Below are 18,678 nucleotides of genomic sequence, written 5' to 3' on the forward strand. Positions count from 1 at the left end.
TTGATTATGTCATTGATATGAGTAAACATGAGACCTAAGCGTTATTGTGAATATGGTTAGTTTATAATCTTTGCTGAAAACTTGAATGCTGGCTTTACATATTTACAACAATAAGAGCAAACAGAGTTTGTAAAAGTTTTTCTTTATTGCTTTCAGTTTGTCAACTGAATTGCTTGAGGACAAGCAAAGGTTTAACCTTGGGGGAGTTGATATGTCTCCGTCGTATCTACTTTTACAAACACTTTTGCCATTGTTTTGGACTCTAACTTGCATGATTTGAATGGAACTAACCCGGACTGGTGCTGTTTTCAGCAGAATTGTCACGGTGTTATTTATGTGCATAAGCAAAAGTTCTCGGAATGACCTGAAACTTCACGGAACGTCTTTTTGGAAATAATAAAAAATCCTTGCAAAAGATGAAGACCAGGGGGGCACACCTTAGCCACGAGGGTGGGGGGCGCGCCCCCTACCTCGTGGCCCCCCTGGAGCTCCTCCGACCTCAACTCCAACTCTATATATTTGCTTTCGGGGAGAAAAAATAAAGAAGAAGGATTCATCGCGTTTTACGATATGGAGTCGTCGCCAAGCCCTAAAACCTCTCGGGAGGGCTGATCTGGAGTCCGTTCTGGGCTCCGGAGAGGGGAATCCGTCGCCATCGTCATCATCAACCATCCTCCATCACCAATTTCATGATGCTCACCACCGTGTGTGAGTAATTCCATCGTAGGCTTGCTGGACGGTGATGGGTTGGATGAGATTTATCATGTAATCGAGTTAGTTTTGTTAGGGTTTGATCCCTAGTATCCACTATGTTCTGAGATTGATTTTGCTATGACTTTGCTATGCTTAATGCTTGTCACTAGGGCCCGAGTGCCATGATTTCAGATCTGAACCTATTATGTTTTCATGAATATATGTGAGTTCTTGATCCTATCTTGCAAGTCTATAGTCACCTACTATGTGTTATGATCCGACAACCCCGAAGTGACAATAATCGGGACCACTCCCGGTGATGACCATAGTTTGAGGAGTTCATATATTCACTATGTGTTAATGCTTTGGTCCGGTACTCTATTAAAAGGAGGCCTTAATATCCCTTAGTTTCCGCTAGGACCCCGCTGCCACGGGAGGGTAGGACAAAAGATGTCATGCAAGTTCTTTTCCATAAGCACGTATGACTATATTCGAAATACATGCCTACATTACATTGATGAACTAGAGCTAGTTCTGTGTCACCCTAGGTTATGACTGTTACATGATGAACCACATCCGGCATAATTCTCTATCACCGATCCATTGCCTACGAGCTTTCCATATATTGCTCTTCGCTTATTTACTTTTCCGTTGCTATTGTTACAATCACTACAAAATACCAAAAACATTACTTTTGCTACCGTTACTTTTGTTACCGTTACCACTACTATCATATTACTTTGCTACTAAATACATTGCTGCAGATATTAAGTTTCCATGTGTGGTTGAATTGACAACTCAGCTGCTAATACTTGAGAATATTCTTTGGCTTCCCTTGTGTCAAATCAATAAATTTGGGTTGGATACTCTATCCTCGAAACCTGTTGCGATCCCCTATACTTGTGGGTTATCAGCCAGCAACAGATAGTCACCAATATCGTCATCAACAACATCGCTCCCATAGCAGATAACAAATAGTACATCCGTCGTGATACGTTCATGTCTCAATCTGCAGTTGTTGTTACATGAGCAATGCTTTTATGCATGTTTTCCTATTCATCTAGTATGTTATATTGTTGCATGCTACTTTCTGTTCTAGTCATAAATTGTTTAGTGGAATTAATTATAATTTGCCTAATATTTCAACACCCAACACAGACACTCATTCATGATCGCAGAATATGTTCTCATCCGTGCTCAAACATGGCACTCATCCAGCGTCTCCCCACCTTCCTCTAACTAGCAGAATATTTGTGTGTTGTCAGGGGCTGTTAAAAGAAATTAAGATGTTACTCGTAGAGCGACAATAATCAAGGACATTGTGGTCACAACTAACAAGCATTTTAAAATTTTGACAATCAACTAACACCGATCATACTATCAAACACAATAATATTTTATTGACAAATTAAATTTTTTTTATTGAAACAAACCAGTAATTGAATGGTTAGGATAGCGGTGGTACCCATCCGTATGTGTATAGGTGGTGTGCAGACATTGTTATCTATATTTCTTTAGACTTTTATCAAGACATACGACATTTTTTACTATCTTGCACTTTTATTGTTTTAAATATAAACACATCAAGAAATCCGGATTTCATTTCACTATTCTCATTCCGGTTTTCCGTGGGAAGAACTAATGCATACTTACTAATATCTCAACGCTCCAACCTTCTACACATGGAGGCTATCCAAAATATTATTATTTTTACCATTACCACTTATTTATTTGGTAGAAGATTCCATCTATTTTACAGAATTATGACATAATTTTCAAGCACGCACACTGATATTGATTTCACTATAAATAATGCATTTGTATGTCAAGGATACAAGTTTTACTGCACACTCGTAGAACATTCTCAAGATTCAGTTACAGACCAAGCATGACATGACATGAGAAAACCCAACAATGATGTGTGTGTGAACATCTTTCACCATGTAGTGACCCCTAAAAGAATCAAATAGATGCCATGCTTATTTTGACACAAGCTCACTAGTTGTTTAGGCCACCTAAATTGGCATCCTTCAAATACACCGGACGACGTTCCATTATGGAAATCTGGCAGCAAAGGTGAACATTTACAATGCTATAAATCAAAATGAACAAATCAACAATGCATACCGATCAAATCGAAGAAGCTAGCAAAATTACAAGAAAACCTTTATGCAAACCTTCATACAGTGCCACCCATCTTGGTGACGAATTATGACAAAACCTTTATGCAAAAGTTATCTTAATTTATCGGTCAATAGTGTTCCCAAGTTTGGTTTGGTTTGGAACCTGATGGCATCCCAACTAAGAGCATTGTCATCAAAAAAGTTCAGGGATAGACCACAAGATGAACTTGGTGTAGATGTTAGTCTCTAGGAATTCTATGTGGGTTGGTCTACCAATCATGGTAGTGAGGTCCCGTCCATGGGTAGATTGGTCAAAATTAATGTCACACCTCATGCATGGGTTTACCAAAAAATACTTTCGCCCTGCTTTATAAATAAAGCAAACCGCCAAGAGCACATACAAGACTAGTTCAACACACACACCCAAGTCGCACAAAAAAGGTCCAAAGGTTCTGCTGAGGGCACAGCTCAACAAGCCTCAAAACACAACACAACATAAAAAGACAGCTCAGCCAGGACCAAGGCCGTAGCCGGAGCTGGATCAGATGATGGCGCGTGGATCTGGTCCCAACAATTACTCCCTCTATTTCAAAATATAAGGTGAAATAATTTTGCAAAAGTTAAAGCTTTCTACTACATCCGTTTCAGTTTACAAGTCCTACGCGTATACCTAGGTTGCCAATTTTATCACCTTAATATAAACTATATAACACAAAAATTATACGGTTTGAAAATAAAACATCTGAAGTTTATATTGGTATATTTTTTGTAATATATAACTTGTATTAGGTTGGTCAAATTGACGACCTAGGGGCACGCGCATGCCCTGTAAACTAAGAGAGAGGTAGTATGTTAGATCAAATATAACAAAATACATCCTACACCTACAATTTACTAAATAAATCAAACATGGAAAAATAATCATTATGAATCTAATGATACTGATTTGCTATAGTAGACATTTATATTTTTCTCTATAAACTTGGTCAAAATTAGATAAGTTTGAATTTAAAAAAATAAATACACCTTACAATGTCAAACTGAGGGGGAATTCAGCATTTTCGTAAAGACTCGACCTTTCCTTGAATTATCAAATGATACAGTTGGGCAGGCAGAGCTCTGTTCTTGCTCGATTATGAAGTGCATAATAATGGCAACAAGCACATTTTCAGAACGAATCAGGGGTGATGTTGTGCCTTGAAGAGCATACGAAAAAGACATTTTGGGAGCCTTGATCATCATCGAAAGTAAGTTGATTGATGGTGCCTTGTCGACCCTTGAGCTTCTTTAGAAGCCAGATACCAGAACTGGACAAAGAATTTGAACAGTAAGGACCTGGACAAAGAATTTGACCTGTAAGGACAAATAATTTGAATTGTTTGTACATTCGTAAGTGAGGCTCTGATGTTGGCTTTTATGTGGTGGTTCTTCAAGTATGGTGCAATGCATGCAATTATGACATGCAAAAATGTAGTTAGCCCCCTAAAATAATTACTCCATTCACATGAATTTGACAAGTTGGAAAATACATTAGGCGGTTCTTACGGTAATGTTTCCAATGAAATGGCCAACACAATGTATGTTTCCAATACACCTCATTCAGTATCCTCTTTGTATTATTATGTAGCAAAACTCACTACTTTATATTAGCCTAACCGAAGTACTAAAGTTGGATGCATGGCATGCACATAATTCAGACAAAAATGAAAATAATCAGTATTAAGGAGATGAGCAATATGCCCTAGAAAGAAAAATAATAAGATTCATAAATATGAATGGAGAACAAACTTGTGTTCTTGGTGCTTTTAAATGTAGGATCTATCTCTATGGGGCTTGGCAAAATCTGAGTGGTCTGTCTTGAATTGTCAAATGTGCATAACTCGCGTTAGATTGAAGAAGCCTTAAGGCATCTACACCCGATGCTATATTTAGTAAGGCATTTAATACGGACAAATCGTTTGCTGCACACCTTTTTAGATTTTTGGCTTTTGCCCGCTTTTGCCCGCCTTTCCTTACTAGTAAGCATGCACGTGCAACGCACGTCTCAAACGTAAAACAGGTGAATTCACATGATATAAAAAAATAAACATTTTTAAAAATATAAATTAAATGGATACACAATGTTTGATGTCGCTCAAATTGTATTTTGAAAAGCGAGACACAATAGTGGTTATGTTGCTGCACAGAGTAATAGCAGGAAAATATTCTCATTTAAATAAAATCAGCAATTATTTATTAATGCAGTAATATATGCATGTAGTATAGTCTTCTCTTCGAGTGTAGCCAGGAAAAAAAGTATAAACTGCCTTACGGTGCAATTATATTGTTCAAGATGCTTAATTCTTGAATCTTATTTTATTCTACTAATCTGCATAGCAAAATATATATTTGTACTAATTTGTATCAAATTATATATATTTTTTGGTTGTGTGGACTGCCAAAATTATATAGCTACCTACTATGGATAATAGGAAATAGAAGATGATATGTGACTACAACGACTTCTATATGAAATAAAGATGATTTACAAGAACTAATTGAAATGTAAAAGGGCTAGAAGAAATCCAATAATTATCATGATAGAAAATATTTATCCGGTTTTGTATGTGTTTATGTGTTGGCAACCATACTAACTTACAATGATGTAAGATGCTTTGTACGTATAGAAACTGAAATGAGTTATGAAGAAAAATAAAGATGGAAGGAAAAGTATTCTAGAGTATTTGTCAAGCTTAACCTTATCAAGCTTTCAGGTCAGCTTCTAAATTACAAAAAAATGATGAATCCTCAAATAAGAAAGAGCCAACAATTTGGAACATGCTACAAAACTGGTGAAGATAGAAAGCATTCATCCTCTTTTTTCTTGTCGTAAGGAGTAGCTTCAGCATACATTTGTAACAGTGTAATACCTGATCCGAAAAAAGTTGTTCATTATTATTATTGGAGGAAAGAGGCGCACAGACAAAGAAAGAGAGGTGGTGCAAATAAGGCCTTAAACATCATGTCTTCAAGTTTGATGACTGCAGATATGTTGAATCATTCGAAACTGCACAAATATATAAGAATAAATATATATGCCAAAATAGCGAAAGTTATTTGGTTTCTCTGTCATGAAACAAAAAATCTGACTGAGTACAGTTTATATGATTTCTCTGTACCAATATACGACAGCTGTATTAGGACAGATCCTTTGAAGGATCTATTTATTGGAACTCAGCCGGATTAGTTTCTTCATTGAATCCTTCTGTATGGTAAAATTCTCTTTATTGGAACGCAGTAGAGATTGCATACCTTTACAGAACAACAAGAGATATTCTCTAACAATAGTTACGGAGTCATGTGACCCGTTTTAGATGTATAGAATCATGTAACTGAAATAGTAGTACATCTTCAATATCTTGCCTCCTACTGAATCTTACATAATTTACTGGATTGCTGTGCAATTATGTTAAAGTGACGCGTGTAAAGTTTTCTCTAAGAATGAATCATATATTCTGATTTCCAACCTATCCCTAGAGATAGTGCCTAGCCAAGTGCAACCCACCTTAATTCCAGGTAAAGCAACGTCATACGTAAAACACACACTGGTCAAATAGCACAAATAAGGCAATTCTAATCAAGGGGATGGTGTTACCTCTTGATACAGTCCAGTTTAATGCATATGGTGGTACGAAGTAAAGCCCAAGGAAGCCGACATGAACATGAGAAGTAATCATGGGAAATAGACTCTGCATCTTGACTTCTTCAGTATCCCTCTTGATCCTACTTTGTAAGACAAGATTGCTGCATTCTTATGTACGTGCCATATATAATTACACATTTTTAGTACAGCAATCGGCAACCTAAGATAATCCCAAATCTATAATTCTAGATTGCTTGAAGGCCCACGATTCTTATTTAATATGTAATGCACGTGCACCCACTGAACAGACACTTTGTCGGCATGGGTGCTGCGAACGGAGCTGAAGTCAACGCGGATATCGATGGTTGCCGGAGAGCATGCCCTGGACGTGGATGGAGTCGTCGCAGTAGCGGCAGAAGAGTGCCTGGCCTCCAAACAGAAGACGATGGCGGCGATAGCACGTGTGTTCCCGGAGAAAGACGAAGCTCCTCGCGCTTCCCCCATCGTGGCTAGCGTGCATGATGGCGGCAGGCGGCTCGCGATTAGCTTCCTAATAGGATGGATGCGTCCGAGATAAGTTTTTTAATAGGATGGATTTGTCTGAGATTAGTTTCCTTATAGGATGGATGCACTCTGATTTAGTTTCCTAGAATAGGACGCACCCGTGATTATTAGTTTCCTAATTGCGCATGCGTGGAGTTTCATATTTTCCTCCACGGTGGAGTACGGTCAGTCAATGTAAATTGCTAAGTGCACACAGAAAATGATTTAGGTTAAGGCTAACCGATAGATTGATTTTAGTGGGTCTAATCGTGCGGTGGTATTGGATCTGTGTACGCTTTGTGGGGTGTGCTTAAAAAAGTTCTTGTTTGATTGTTTAATAGTAGTATAGATGTTCCTGAAGAAAGACGAAGCTCCTCGCGCTTCCCCCATCGTGGCTAGCGTGCATGATGGCGGCAGGCGGCTCACGATTAGCTTCCTAATAGGATGGATGCATCCGAGATAAGTTTTTTAATAGGATGGATTTGTCTGAGATTAGTTTCATAATAGGATGGATGCACTCTGATTTAGTTTCCTAGAATAGGATGCACCTGTGATAATTAGTTTCCTAATTGCTCAAGCATGGAGTTTCATATTTTCCTCCACGGTGGAGTACGGTCAGTCAATGTAAATTGCTAAGTGCACACAGAAAATGGTTTAGGTTAAGGCTAACCGTTAGATTGATTTTAGTGGGCCTAATCGTGCGGTGGTACTGGATCTGTGTACGCTTTGTGGGGTGTGCTTAAAGAAGTTCTTGTTTGATTGTTTAATAGTAGTATAGATACGTGCCATATATAATTACACATTTTCTGTACAGTAATCGGCAACCTAAGATAATCCCAAATCTATAATTCTAGATTGCTTGAAGCCCCACGATTCTTATTTAATATGTAACTAGTAGAAGGCCCGTGCGTTGCCACGGGCTTTTAAATATTTTTACCGTGTGCATATATAAACATAATGCATATCAAGTTTTACGTGTAAACATAATTGAAATCCATATCACACAAAATATTCTTCGATACAAAATGTAATTCGATAATGTATACATAGAAAGACACGCGATGCACAAAATAAAGAAAGTGGTACAGAAACATAGTACTCTTTATTGTGCACTATATTACACAAGGTAGATAGCACCCTACATGACTTTTATGCTTAAGACCAATCATCTCACGAAGCATTTCCATTGTTATTAACCATTAATTAAAGACAATAGATGGAGCATTTTGTTACCTTTAAACAAATATTCCAAGATGCTGCAACCAGAACCTTAATACATTATGGAATTTCCTAACAAATATTACATAGACCCAAATATACAGCACAACATCCAATAAAAAATCATTATAACAACCATCTAACTTAAAAGTCTGGCATATGAAAATTTAGACCTCCGATAGAAAACGCTGAATTTCAGCAGGAAATATCAAATACATGCTTCCCTGTCCGATGTATAAATATGTGTAATTCTCAATTGATGCACTTTTGAAATCTTCTAACTCACATAACACCATAATTACAGTGATTGTGCAACATATTTTTTAGAAAGCATGCATAAGCCTTTGAGTATAAACACAACTTTTGGTAGGGAGTCAATAACACCCCTAGGTAGCCAAGCCTTTGAGTATAAACAAAAATGATTTCTCAAGCTTTCTTTTGCTTCATGGAGCTGTAATTATTGCTAACAGAAACAAAATAGAAATCACATGATAAAAAAGAAACAACGCAATAGGAGAAAATGAGGCATACTACGTGGCCATGTCGCTAACCTGGCCATCACAACCTCCGAGACCAAGGGGCGAGGAGGTGGCGGCATCAGCTCCAATGAACCTATGACACCAAAATGATTATGTTTGCCGTCCTCGATCGTCGGCATCATCGACTCAGTGGTCGGTCCCCTTGTATCTTCTTCCCCATGGATCGGGATTGATTCGACATAGGATCAGAACAACAAACAAAATCAAAAGTCACAAAGAATTATAGCCTAGTAATGCTCAGTCAGCCAAATTAAGAAATATCGGTAACACATGCATATCTCTTAATGATATTAGTGAACAATGCAAAAAGCAAAGGATTCCATTTGTCGCAATTAGTACACACGACAACTACTTCATAAGTTCATATGACCAATCAGTTAGACCACATGGTTAAATTCATTCATAGATGAACAATAGATGAACAACTAACAAAAGTCGAGAAGGATCCTTACAAAAACAATGATTGGTCAGGAATTTGGAAGGAGGGAGGGTCTATTATTAACGCTAGTGAAGGCGCATGTCATGCCAACTCTACAAAGTTAATTCCATTTACAAAAATCACATCGGAAAAGTATTGTGCATTCATGTTCTAGTCTTAATATCCCTTAGGTAATCTTGTTTTCAGCTGAACGACGATCATGTCAAGCTAAACAAAGAGGACGCCGACAGGGCCACATTGTTCCCTGCCCACCACCGCCCACTTCCACACGCCACCATCCATGTTCACCGCCTGGATGCCGGCCCCAGCTCTCAAGGCCCTAGAACCGATGCGCCCACGGGTCGCCGTGTTGGGTATGTACCCGCCGCCACCGCGTTGGACCTTCTCGTCCTACAATGCAATAGCCATTGCCTTAGTTGTCTACATCAGACATCTGAAATGAAACAAAAGTCAAATGCTACTAATTAGACGTAATACATCAAAATGTCAAACAGAGTCAACACTTTAATTATGCTTCATAGGATAAGAATCAAACATACATAGTTAAACCAAATACTTAACAAAGTGTCAACAAAATTTCACAGAGTTTTTCAGAATTTTTGAAGCACTAACCTGGCTTGGCTCAATGCCAATGTGGTTCAGCATATCAATGCATAGATGTAGGAATCATCCTTGTACTCTGCACAAACAAGGGAAAAACATGAGCTTTCATGTTTCCGTGTATTATAGTTGAGCAGAAGCGATACATGGACAGTAGTATGAATGTACAACAGTGGGAAAGTTGAGGTTCCCTGGGCTGAATGTCGATGAAAGGTGCCTCCCATTTGCCCTTGTAGTCCAGGTTCCTAATTATCTGACTACACAAATATCCCATGTCAGAAGTTGCAATGCCAATGCACACTGCTGTTTGTCTACAATTTGACTATCTAATCTTACTCTAGCAGAAGTACCTTTTGCATCCATGGCCTCTTGCACCGGGGTACGTACCAAACTCCTAACTTCTTACAACTGATGATATTGTTAGGCGATGGAATTTGGAGTAACTTCTTGCTGACAACTGATGATATTGTTGGGCATTGAATTAATTGAACCACCCAAACTACTTTCAATCCTTCCTCGAAAGACAAATCAAGGAGACCACGAGATAGAAAAAGAGAGAAACTTACCATTAAGATAGAGGACAAGTCAGGCAGTCTTGCACATGGTGTTGGTAGGCAGCACCGCCGTGGTCGGGACAGTTCGCGCCCCAAATCCATATCCTCCATTTTTGCAAGATTCTGTACACCACATCTTTCTCACTAAAGTGGGAGAAACCATAAATCGACTATCAATCATCATTAAGTGTAGAATATGGTCATTAAAATTCATTAAAATCATTACACATCGCTTGCTTGATTCTCCTCTATTAAATTAGCATTCATCACGGTGCCTTCTAAAGACAAGGCATGACAGAAACACAAAGCACAACCCAAGCACATTGGTTTATGTACCATACTCATTGTAAAAAATTAGAAGCTTCTGTAAGATGTGACACTGCTTACATGTTTGGAGTGAATTGCATCCTCGTACAAAGGATAGAAGAACTGAATGCTTATGTACTTATAAAATACAAAAGTGAAAAGGGTAATTAAATCATGTTGGGTTAAAAACCTTACGTTCCCATGGTTCTTTCTTAGATCAAAGAACTCAAAATATCAGCAGTGGATATTGGAGCCAGGAGAAGAAACGACGTGACCTTCACCCACATCCTTAATGGCCAGCCTCATCTCCATGCCTTGGACGATCTGAAGCCTCCCTCAATAATTCGACACCTGCACGATGACCGACCGTCAGATCACAACACTCGGCTTGGGCAACGAATTCGAGGGATTTCTAGACCAAGCGTTGAGAGTACCTAGGGGTCACCTTGGTTTTTGTACACGACAAAGAGGAGTGCGGGAGGCGAGCCCCAACCCATCGAGACCACGATGCCTTGAGAGAAAGCTAGGGGAGGCGATGGTGAAGCACGACATCATGGCGCACGTGCCCTATGTCTCAACACTACAGTCGAGCGTCGCCATGTAGCCGCACAACAACTTGCACTCCATGAGTTACATACTATTTTCGCTCACACGACGAATGCCATCCGCCCGTCACTGAGACCCATCCTCTCAACCCTGCTGCTCCACGATCACGCGACGCCGTGTTAGTTAATGCAGAAACATAGGAGGCGGGCATCGTAAGGTAAAAAGTCCGGTTTGGAAGGGATGAAAGACGAACCAAAATAAAGCAAAATTGGACAGGGAAGGGGGTGGATGAGGAGGCGAACATACAACGAGGTCGGGGTGGCTGTGGCCGAAGCATGAGGCTCGGCCTCCTCGCCGATGACCAGATCCGCCGTCAGAGATGATGAGGTCATCAGCCCCGTGACCTGGATCCCGCCAACAGGGTGATGCAGAGGAGAGGTGCGGCGGCGTCCTACGGGTGAGGACGGCGGGGGAGGTGAGGGAGCAGCTGAGCGCGGTGGTGCGGCTGCGTCCCTCGGGAAGACGAATGGCGAGCGGCCCGAGGTGGGAGGCGGCGAGGGGGAGAGAAGAGTCGTGCGGTGCGGGGTGAAAGCCCGACTCGCTCGGTTTGTAGCAGGGTACTACTATAATCGAAACATTTCCTTTGATGTAATTTGACTACGTATGGAAAGATTAATCAGTGATTGACCGACTTATGGTAAGTTAATTAATTTAGATTTGATTTTTAAATATTGATTAGAGATTAACCGTGATTGATTCTCTCCCATAAAGACATTACTAAATTATTTGTGTCCACATGGAAAGTTCTGATCCGTTTGGCTTTTGGTACATGGGATGGTGGAAGGAAAGACGAAAATAAACCGGACGAAAATAAACCAGACGAATAATAACAGTGGACGCAATCCTAGCAACTGCTCCATTAAGAGTAGAGATAATGCCTCAGGATGAGGAGGTCACGATTAGGGTATGGCAAGAAGAACTTTTTTGGAAAGCTTTGATTCTGGTGATAATTACCATATTCGAAATTTCCTTAGTTATAGCCTTACCATACATGGATTGATTTATTACTATAATTATCATATTTGAGATTTCTAAGTTTATAGCCTTACCATACGTGGATTAATTGTGATTGATTACCATAAATACGTTGGGTATTGTCGGCCAGACGAGAAAGAGAAAAACCGGTGGGAGGGGGTGGTGGGAGGTGGGACGAAGAAAAACCAGTTGAAAAAAAACCGGTTGAAAGTGGGGGGACTATTCAACCAATTCGTCCATTAGGAGTAGAGATGCACGTGCACCCACTGAACAGACACTTTGTCGGCATGGGTGCTGCGAACGGAGCTGAAGTCAATGCGGATGCCGATGGTTGCCGGAGAGCATGCGCTGGACGTGGATGGAGTCGTCGCAGTAGCGGGAGAAGAGCGCCTGGCCTCCAAAGAGAAGACGATGGCGGCGATAGCACGTGTGTTTCCGGAGAAAGACAAAGCTCCTCGCGCTTCCCCCATCGTGGCTAGCGTGCATGATGGCGGCAGGCAAAGTTGTCAGAATCGCAATTCTTTATACGATTCTACGACTTTACGATCCAAACTAACCCCTATGATTCTACGATTTTAGTTCTTAGAATCTACGTTTCTACGATCCTGATAGTGGAGATTCTACGATTTGCGATCCTACCATCAAAGCTCTGATCCGATTCAAAATCGCGATTCTGGCAGGCGGCTCGCGATTAGCTTCCTAATAGGATGGATGCGTTCGAGATAAGTTTTTTAATAGGATGGATTTGTCTGAGATTAGTTTCCTAATAGGATGGATCCACTCTATTTAGTTTCCTAGAATAGGATGCACCCGTAATTATTAGTTTCCTAATAGCTCAGACGTGGAGTTTCATGTTTTCCTCCACGATGAAGTACGGTCAGTCAATGTAAATTGCTAAATGCACACAGAAAATGGTTTAGGTTAAGGCTAACCGTTAGATTGATTTTAGTGGGCCTAATCGTGCGGTGGTATTGGATCTGTGTACGCTTTTGTGAGGTGTGCTTAAAGAAGTTCTTGTTTGATTGTTTAATAGTAGTATAGATATAGATTAGGTTTTCATGTTTTTTTAGCACAACTCTGCTTCTCAGGAAAAAGGAAAAAATCATAACTTTTGCTTCCACGAGATGCACGGCCCGTGTTTCTGCCCGAAGCACAACTCGAAAAAGGGAAAAGCACACTGTGCTTCTCCGAAAAAGGGAAAAACACATCATGTGCTTATGGGCTGCATTTTTCTTTCGATATTCTTTTTTATTGCCTTACTTTCATTTTTCCATCTTTTTTCCAATTTTTGAACTTTTTGTGAAAAAAGTTCATCAAAACCTTTTAACGTGGGATCTAGTTTTGAAGATCATGATGCATCCAATGATGAAAACAGTTTTGTATTTGTACGCATGGTTCAAAAGATAAACCATTTTATATAAACGAATCTATAGAAGAAAAAAAAACTCATGCGGTGCGCCACTTGTCTTTTTTTGTTGGTGCTCCATTTGTCAGCACCAGGCAAGATGAGGAGTGGCATTTGCAAGGGATAACCCTTAACCAGTGATTTTGTTGAAATTCAGAACATTTTTTCCTGAGCGGTGAAATTCGGACAAGTGAATTGCCTTTCTCCAAGCAAACTTTTCTTTTTCAGTTTGTCTAATTCACATCTAGATGTTTTTAAGGATGTCACATCTAAGCTCCCACAAATATATAATACAACAACAAGAAAAAAAATAGAACAAAAAAAAAATAAATCATAAACAGAATGGACATCAACTTAGATATGACACGTCCCCTACTTTTTTTTTGAGACAAAGATATGTCCCCTACTAGACCCATTGGTTCAGCGGCCCGACCCAAAAAACTAAAGGCCACTTGCGCATTCTGGGCCGTCCCCGGTTTCAGGTTGGGGCCACGGGAGGCGGCAGAGTCACCGAAGACCCATCGGGACTAGTGGGTCGACCCAGCTAGCTTCACGACCCGCCGCCGCCGCCGCCGCCGCAGGCGGCCACCGCGCCATACACGCTCTCCGCTGTCAACACCCAACGCCCGGCCTCCTCTTCCGCCTCCTTCGGCGCAGACGCTGGGTTTAGGCTTGGTTGTGGGTAGCAGAGCAGAGCGCGACAGCGGCGGCGATGGCAACGGCGAAGAAGGGGACGGCGACGCCGCTGGCCTCCGCGTTCTCGCCGGAGGAGACGAGGAGAGCCGTGTCCCGCGTGGCCCAGGCCATCGCCGACCGCCGCGCCGACCTCGCGCGCGTCCAGGGCTTCTTCGCCGACAACGCCGCCCTCGTCAACCTCGTCCAGCGCCTCCCCGACGAGCTCTCCCACCAAATCATGGTCTCTCACTCATCCCTACCTCCTCTCGTCATCCTATTTAGCAGCATAGCTACTTCCCACGAGCCAATTTAGTGATCCCCTGGTCTGGTTTCGCAGGTCCCCTTTGGCGGCGGCGCCTTTTTCCCTGGGAGCTTGATCCACACCAATGAGCTCCTGGTATGGCATTCCACAGATTCTTTGGCCTTGGAGCTTCTACCTGCCTGCTTGGTTTGCTGCCTGCGACTGTAACATGTGTGCTGACAATTTTGTTTGGGTTGTGCCTTAGGTGCTTCTGGGGGATGGGTACTACGCTGATAGGTCTGCGAAGCAGACGACCGAGATACTGCACAGGAGGGGGATGGAGTTGGAGGCTCAAATGGAGGCCATCAAGGCAACCATCTCCGACCTCGAGGCTGAGGCCAAGTTCTTCGAGTCCACCGCTGCGGAGGCTTCGGTAAGGCTCTTGGCTCTTGTGAAATCTTCAGAAATAGTGTATTCCTATGCTAGTGTTCAGCTAAGAGGTTACTGTAGTAGCAATTTGGTTGAGGTCACTGGTAAGGGGAAAGGGAAATTGATACTGAATTACAGTAGATTGATGCTGACATGGGGACTCTGCACTTGTGATACTTATATAGCATGCAGACTAAGCTATAACATCTTAGCCTTGTTGCATTGAAAGCTGGGTGCTTCTTGTTTCTAACATGTTTGTTAATCTACGCCGTGGAAACTAGTGTAGATCCATCTATATAAAATGGGTGTGGTCTTACTATACATACTACATTGAGGTGCAGCAATATAACCTTTTTGGCTCCGAACTGAATTACTCAATATGATTGATCTTTCATTGTATTATACTCTATTGTCTTAACAAATTCGATAACTATTCTCATGTTGGTCTTCAGCCTATAGTTTAATTGTGGGTTTTGCTTCTGTGCAAAATTATTTCTAACTGGATCCTTAATTATATTGATGCCCGCAGGAGGGTCTTGTTGAAATAAGGGAAGAATATGATGAAGAAGACACAGAAATAATTTCATCAAAAACAGGTAATCATTTGGAGCTTTTGTTTATTTAGCTACTGATATTCTGCATCCTTCTTATCTTCAGTATGTATTGGCTCTTTTTGTCATCTTAGTATGCTGAACTGTAATGATGATGTTGTACTGACATGCATATCCCACTTGTGAGTCCTTGGGGTTCAGATTCAAATTTACCCTATCCAAATTGACTTTTATTGACATCTTATACTTCTTGATTATTCCTGAATTGACAAGGTATCTCATTCTACAATTGAATGTTGTTTGGCTGAGAGCATTATATTTTTTTTGTAGTATATTTATTTTTGCAGACATTATGTCAAGACTATCTTGTTGTGCTGAGATGATTGCTGCCTTCAAATGAAGCAGTGGCAAACCTTTAGCACTTACATTTGTTGCCAAGTAACAACTTCTGCTTCAGCATGACTTTCTACGTATCTTTCCCAGAGGCTTCAAGTTCTTCTGGGGGCATATCAGATGAGGAACATGCTCGGATGATGGCTAGGTTTGATGAGCTTGAAATGTTAGAAAAGGAAGCTGGAAGTACTTCCGAAGATGAAGGTGATGATGACGACGACGATGGTGACGATGAAGATGCTGGAACAAGTGAGGATGGTGAGGAAAATGGGGAAACATTAAGTTATGGCAATGAGCATGACAATGTTAGTTTTGGTGCCTCAGTTTCTGGAAGTGGTGGTAATGGCCAGAGTCAAGGAAATGCCCAGGTATCTTTGTGCTTATCTAGCTGGCGTGGCATAATTTGGTGTAATATTAATTTGACCAATGTGTTTATATGTTGGTGTTCGAACTAATAGCTGAAGAGTGCACTAAAGAAGCTAGGAGAGAAGGAAACACTACAAGGTTCTTCTCTTGCGCCATCAGGCAGTACCTCCGTAAGCTCATTATTCCTTTTTCAACACCTTCTACTTTGTGCCTGAATGAATGGCTAGCAGTCAAAATTGGTTATCTTAGCTTCTGTAACAGTAACAGTGTGTTTCATCTAATGTGCAGATAACAAACTCTGAAGTTCAGGCTTCGCTTAGAAAAGGTTAGTCGTGATACTGGCATGTGGGACACCATATTCAGGATGTGTACATGATATTTTGATTACCTAGTGACACACCTAATTGTTTTGCTGATTTTTATTGTCATCTTGTTTGTGTAAGAGTTGGTACTCCTTTTTGCACCAACGTGTTTGCTTGAAGTTCTTAAAATTACCCTGCTTATATGCCTTTGACCTAAATTTCCTACTTGCAGCTGTTTCTTTTAAAGATGAGAACGGGCAAATAGTTAGTTCATCAAGGTACTCTTCAGGACCCAAGGTATGTATTCGAAGGGATTTTTGTTGGAAATAATGTGCCCTCCACCCCCTCGACTTCTCTCACATTATCTGAAATTTTACTGGGCCATGGCCCATTTATTCCAACATTACTTTCATCATTCCTTGCCTATGTAATTTTTTTTTTCATATTTTTTGGTCGCTGTTCTTCTATAGAAACATAATGAGGCAACATGGATGTGAGTACTAGCTGTCCTCAGTTCTCACAACATTTGTCAGTCTTTTTGGTTACTGATGTCCAAAATACTTCTGATATTATGAATCCAGTCTGCATATGTCATATGTAGACATGATTGTCTGGCTGTGCTTTAGATCTTCGCACCCGGTTAACTTCTTAGTCTATTTTTTAACATAAACTTTGTGCTAACCTGGCCTTGTGTTTGCCCTTTTACCTTAGGCTAGTAGAGGTGTAGAACTATTGCACTCTCCTTTCGCGAGTATATTATATTTTGGATACTGACACGGTCTCAAACATGCAACTTTGCCTATTCCTTGTATACATATTTGAGCACATGATAATTAGGAGATATTCTTATAAAATATTTAATGATGTCGTTTTTGCAACAACTCACCATCTAAATAGTTCTTCTATATGTATTAGTAGTTAAAGTTACTGTGTGCTTTCTAGAAGTTCATAATTTTGTGAAGCGAGGTAGTCGTTCTCTGTGAAGTAAAATCAGGCACCATTCTGAAGACCTAGGGATGCAGTTTATCTAATGTTTCATTTGTAGTGTTCTATTGTTTTTATGTATTTACTATTAATAGTGCTGACTATAGTTACTTGCCTGGCAGGTTTCTTCATCTCGCGATCGGCAGATACTACCAGGTGGACAAAAGGTCATTTGCTCGTACTCTGATGTATAGTGACATACACCTTTTTGAATTGCATTTCACCCTGTTTATGCCCTTCACCAGGCTTTCACGGGATCTATTGTTGAACACGATGAAGGTCTCTCAGTGATCGAACAACCAAGGAGTAATGATAGTGAGAAAGTAAGCTCCATCCTTTGAGTCTTTCCATTGGCATTGTGTGGTGTGCATTCATGTTTTATCTGATCCCTGTAAACTCCTTGCCTGAACATATCTGGCAGCCTGCTAGTTCCGCTTCTTCTTCAAGGCCCATGTCTAGATTCAAGATGCAGAAGGGAGGACGCTGAGTATGCCTCTTGGACACTAGAATTAACACAGGATCATCTACTTCGAGTCGCTGGCAAGAGCTGCATTGACAAGTACCATGAGAGACGGCATGCTGCATCAGAATGATGCGCCGCATTTTGGACAGGGGTCCTTTTGAGTTTGTCAGTGCGTCGGGAAGGACAGAAGTGTTGGCATTCTGAATGTATGGCACTATCACCTCAACTTTTATCCTGGGTCTTTTGCCGTTGCCTGTACGGTGGAATGGTTTGATGCGTGTCTACAATTTGTACGCGCGATATGCTTAGAAATGCAAAGAAAATTGCTTAGAAGGAATTGAAACAGAGGCTGATAGAGAGATGAACGATTTGTGGTCAATTGATTGGTTAAATCTGGGAGTAATTAAGCATACGTTAATACTAGGTAGGAAATGAATCAAACGACTCGTTTGATTCATTATAATCAGAGAGCCAGGAGGGTTTTTTTCAACAGCCAACTAATGTTTCCTACACATCATGGCCATGGCATGGTCAAAGTGGTGGCCCAGGCACCTCTTCGCTTGGCGCCTGTGAACCCCACCAGGATGCGACCCCTGACATATCTTCACACCTGCAGGAAGGGAGGAGAAGACCAATTCGAACACCAGACGT

The 18,678-nt window shown here is 40.8% G+C and overlaps 1 protein-coding gene across 1 annotated transcript; it reads left to right on the forward strand.

Annotated features, from left to right (window-relative positions):
* Positions 1-14,148: 14,148 nt before the first annotated feature.
* LOC119270200 (RNA polymerase II subunit 5-mediating protein homolog) lies at positions 14,149-18,419 on the forward strand. The gene is made up of 11 exons (XM_037552173.1): positions 14,149-14,539; positions 14,636-14,695; positions 14,805-14,972; positions 15,498-15,564; positions 16,003-16,280; positions 16,371-16,448; positions 16,567-16,603; positions 16,813-16,877; positions 17,687-17,731; positions 17,810-17,887; positions 17,986-18,419. The coding sequence occupies exons 1-11, from the start codon at positions 14,336-14,338 to the stop codon at positions 18,049-18,051; spliced, it is 1,146 nt and encodes a 381-aa protein (XP_037408070.1). The 5' UTR covers positions 14,149-14,335; the 3' UTR covers positions 18,052-18,419.
* The last annotated feature ends 259 nt before the right edge of the window (positions 18,420-18,678 follow it).

Source organism: Triticum dicoccoides, chromosome 3A (assembly GCF_002162155.2).
Source record: "Triticum dicoccoides isolate Atlit2015 ecotype Zavitan chromosome 3A, WEW_v2.0, whole genome shotgun sequence".
NCBI lineage: Eukaryota > Viridiplantae > Streptophyta > Magnoliopsida > Poales > Poaceae > Triticum > Triticum dicoccoides.

Bases quoted from the DNA above. Each gene is read 5' to 3' on its own strand.
- LOC119270200 (XM_037552173.1), top strand. From the start codon at position 14,336: ATGGCAACGGCGAAGAAGGGGACGGCGACGCCGCTGGCCTCCGCGTTC. The intron at 14,696-14,804 runs GTATGGCATTCC...GTTGTGCCTTAG, and splicing joins TCCACACCAATGAGCTCCTG to GTGCTTCTGGGGGATGGGTA. The intron at 17,732-17,809 runs GTCATTTGCTCG...GCCCTTCACCAG, and splicing joins TACTACCAGGTGGACAAAAG to GCTTTCACGGGATCTATTGT.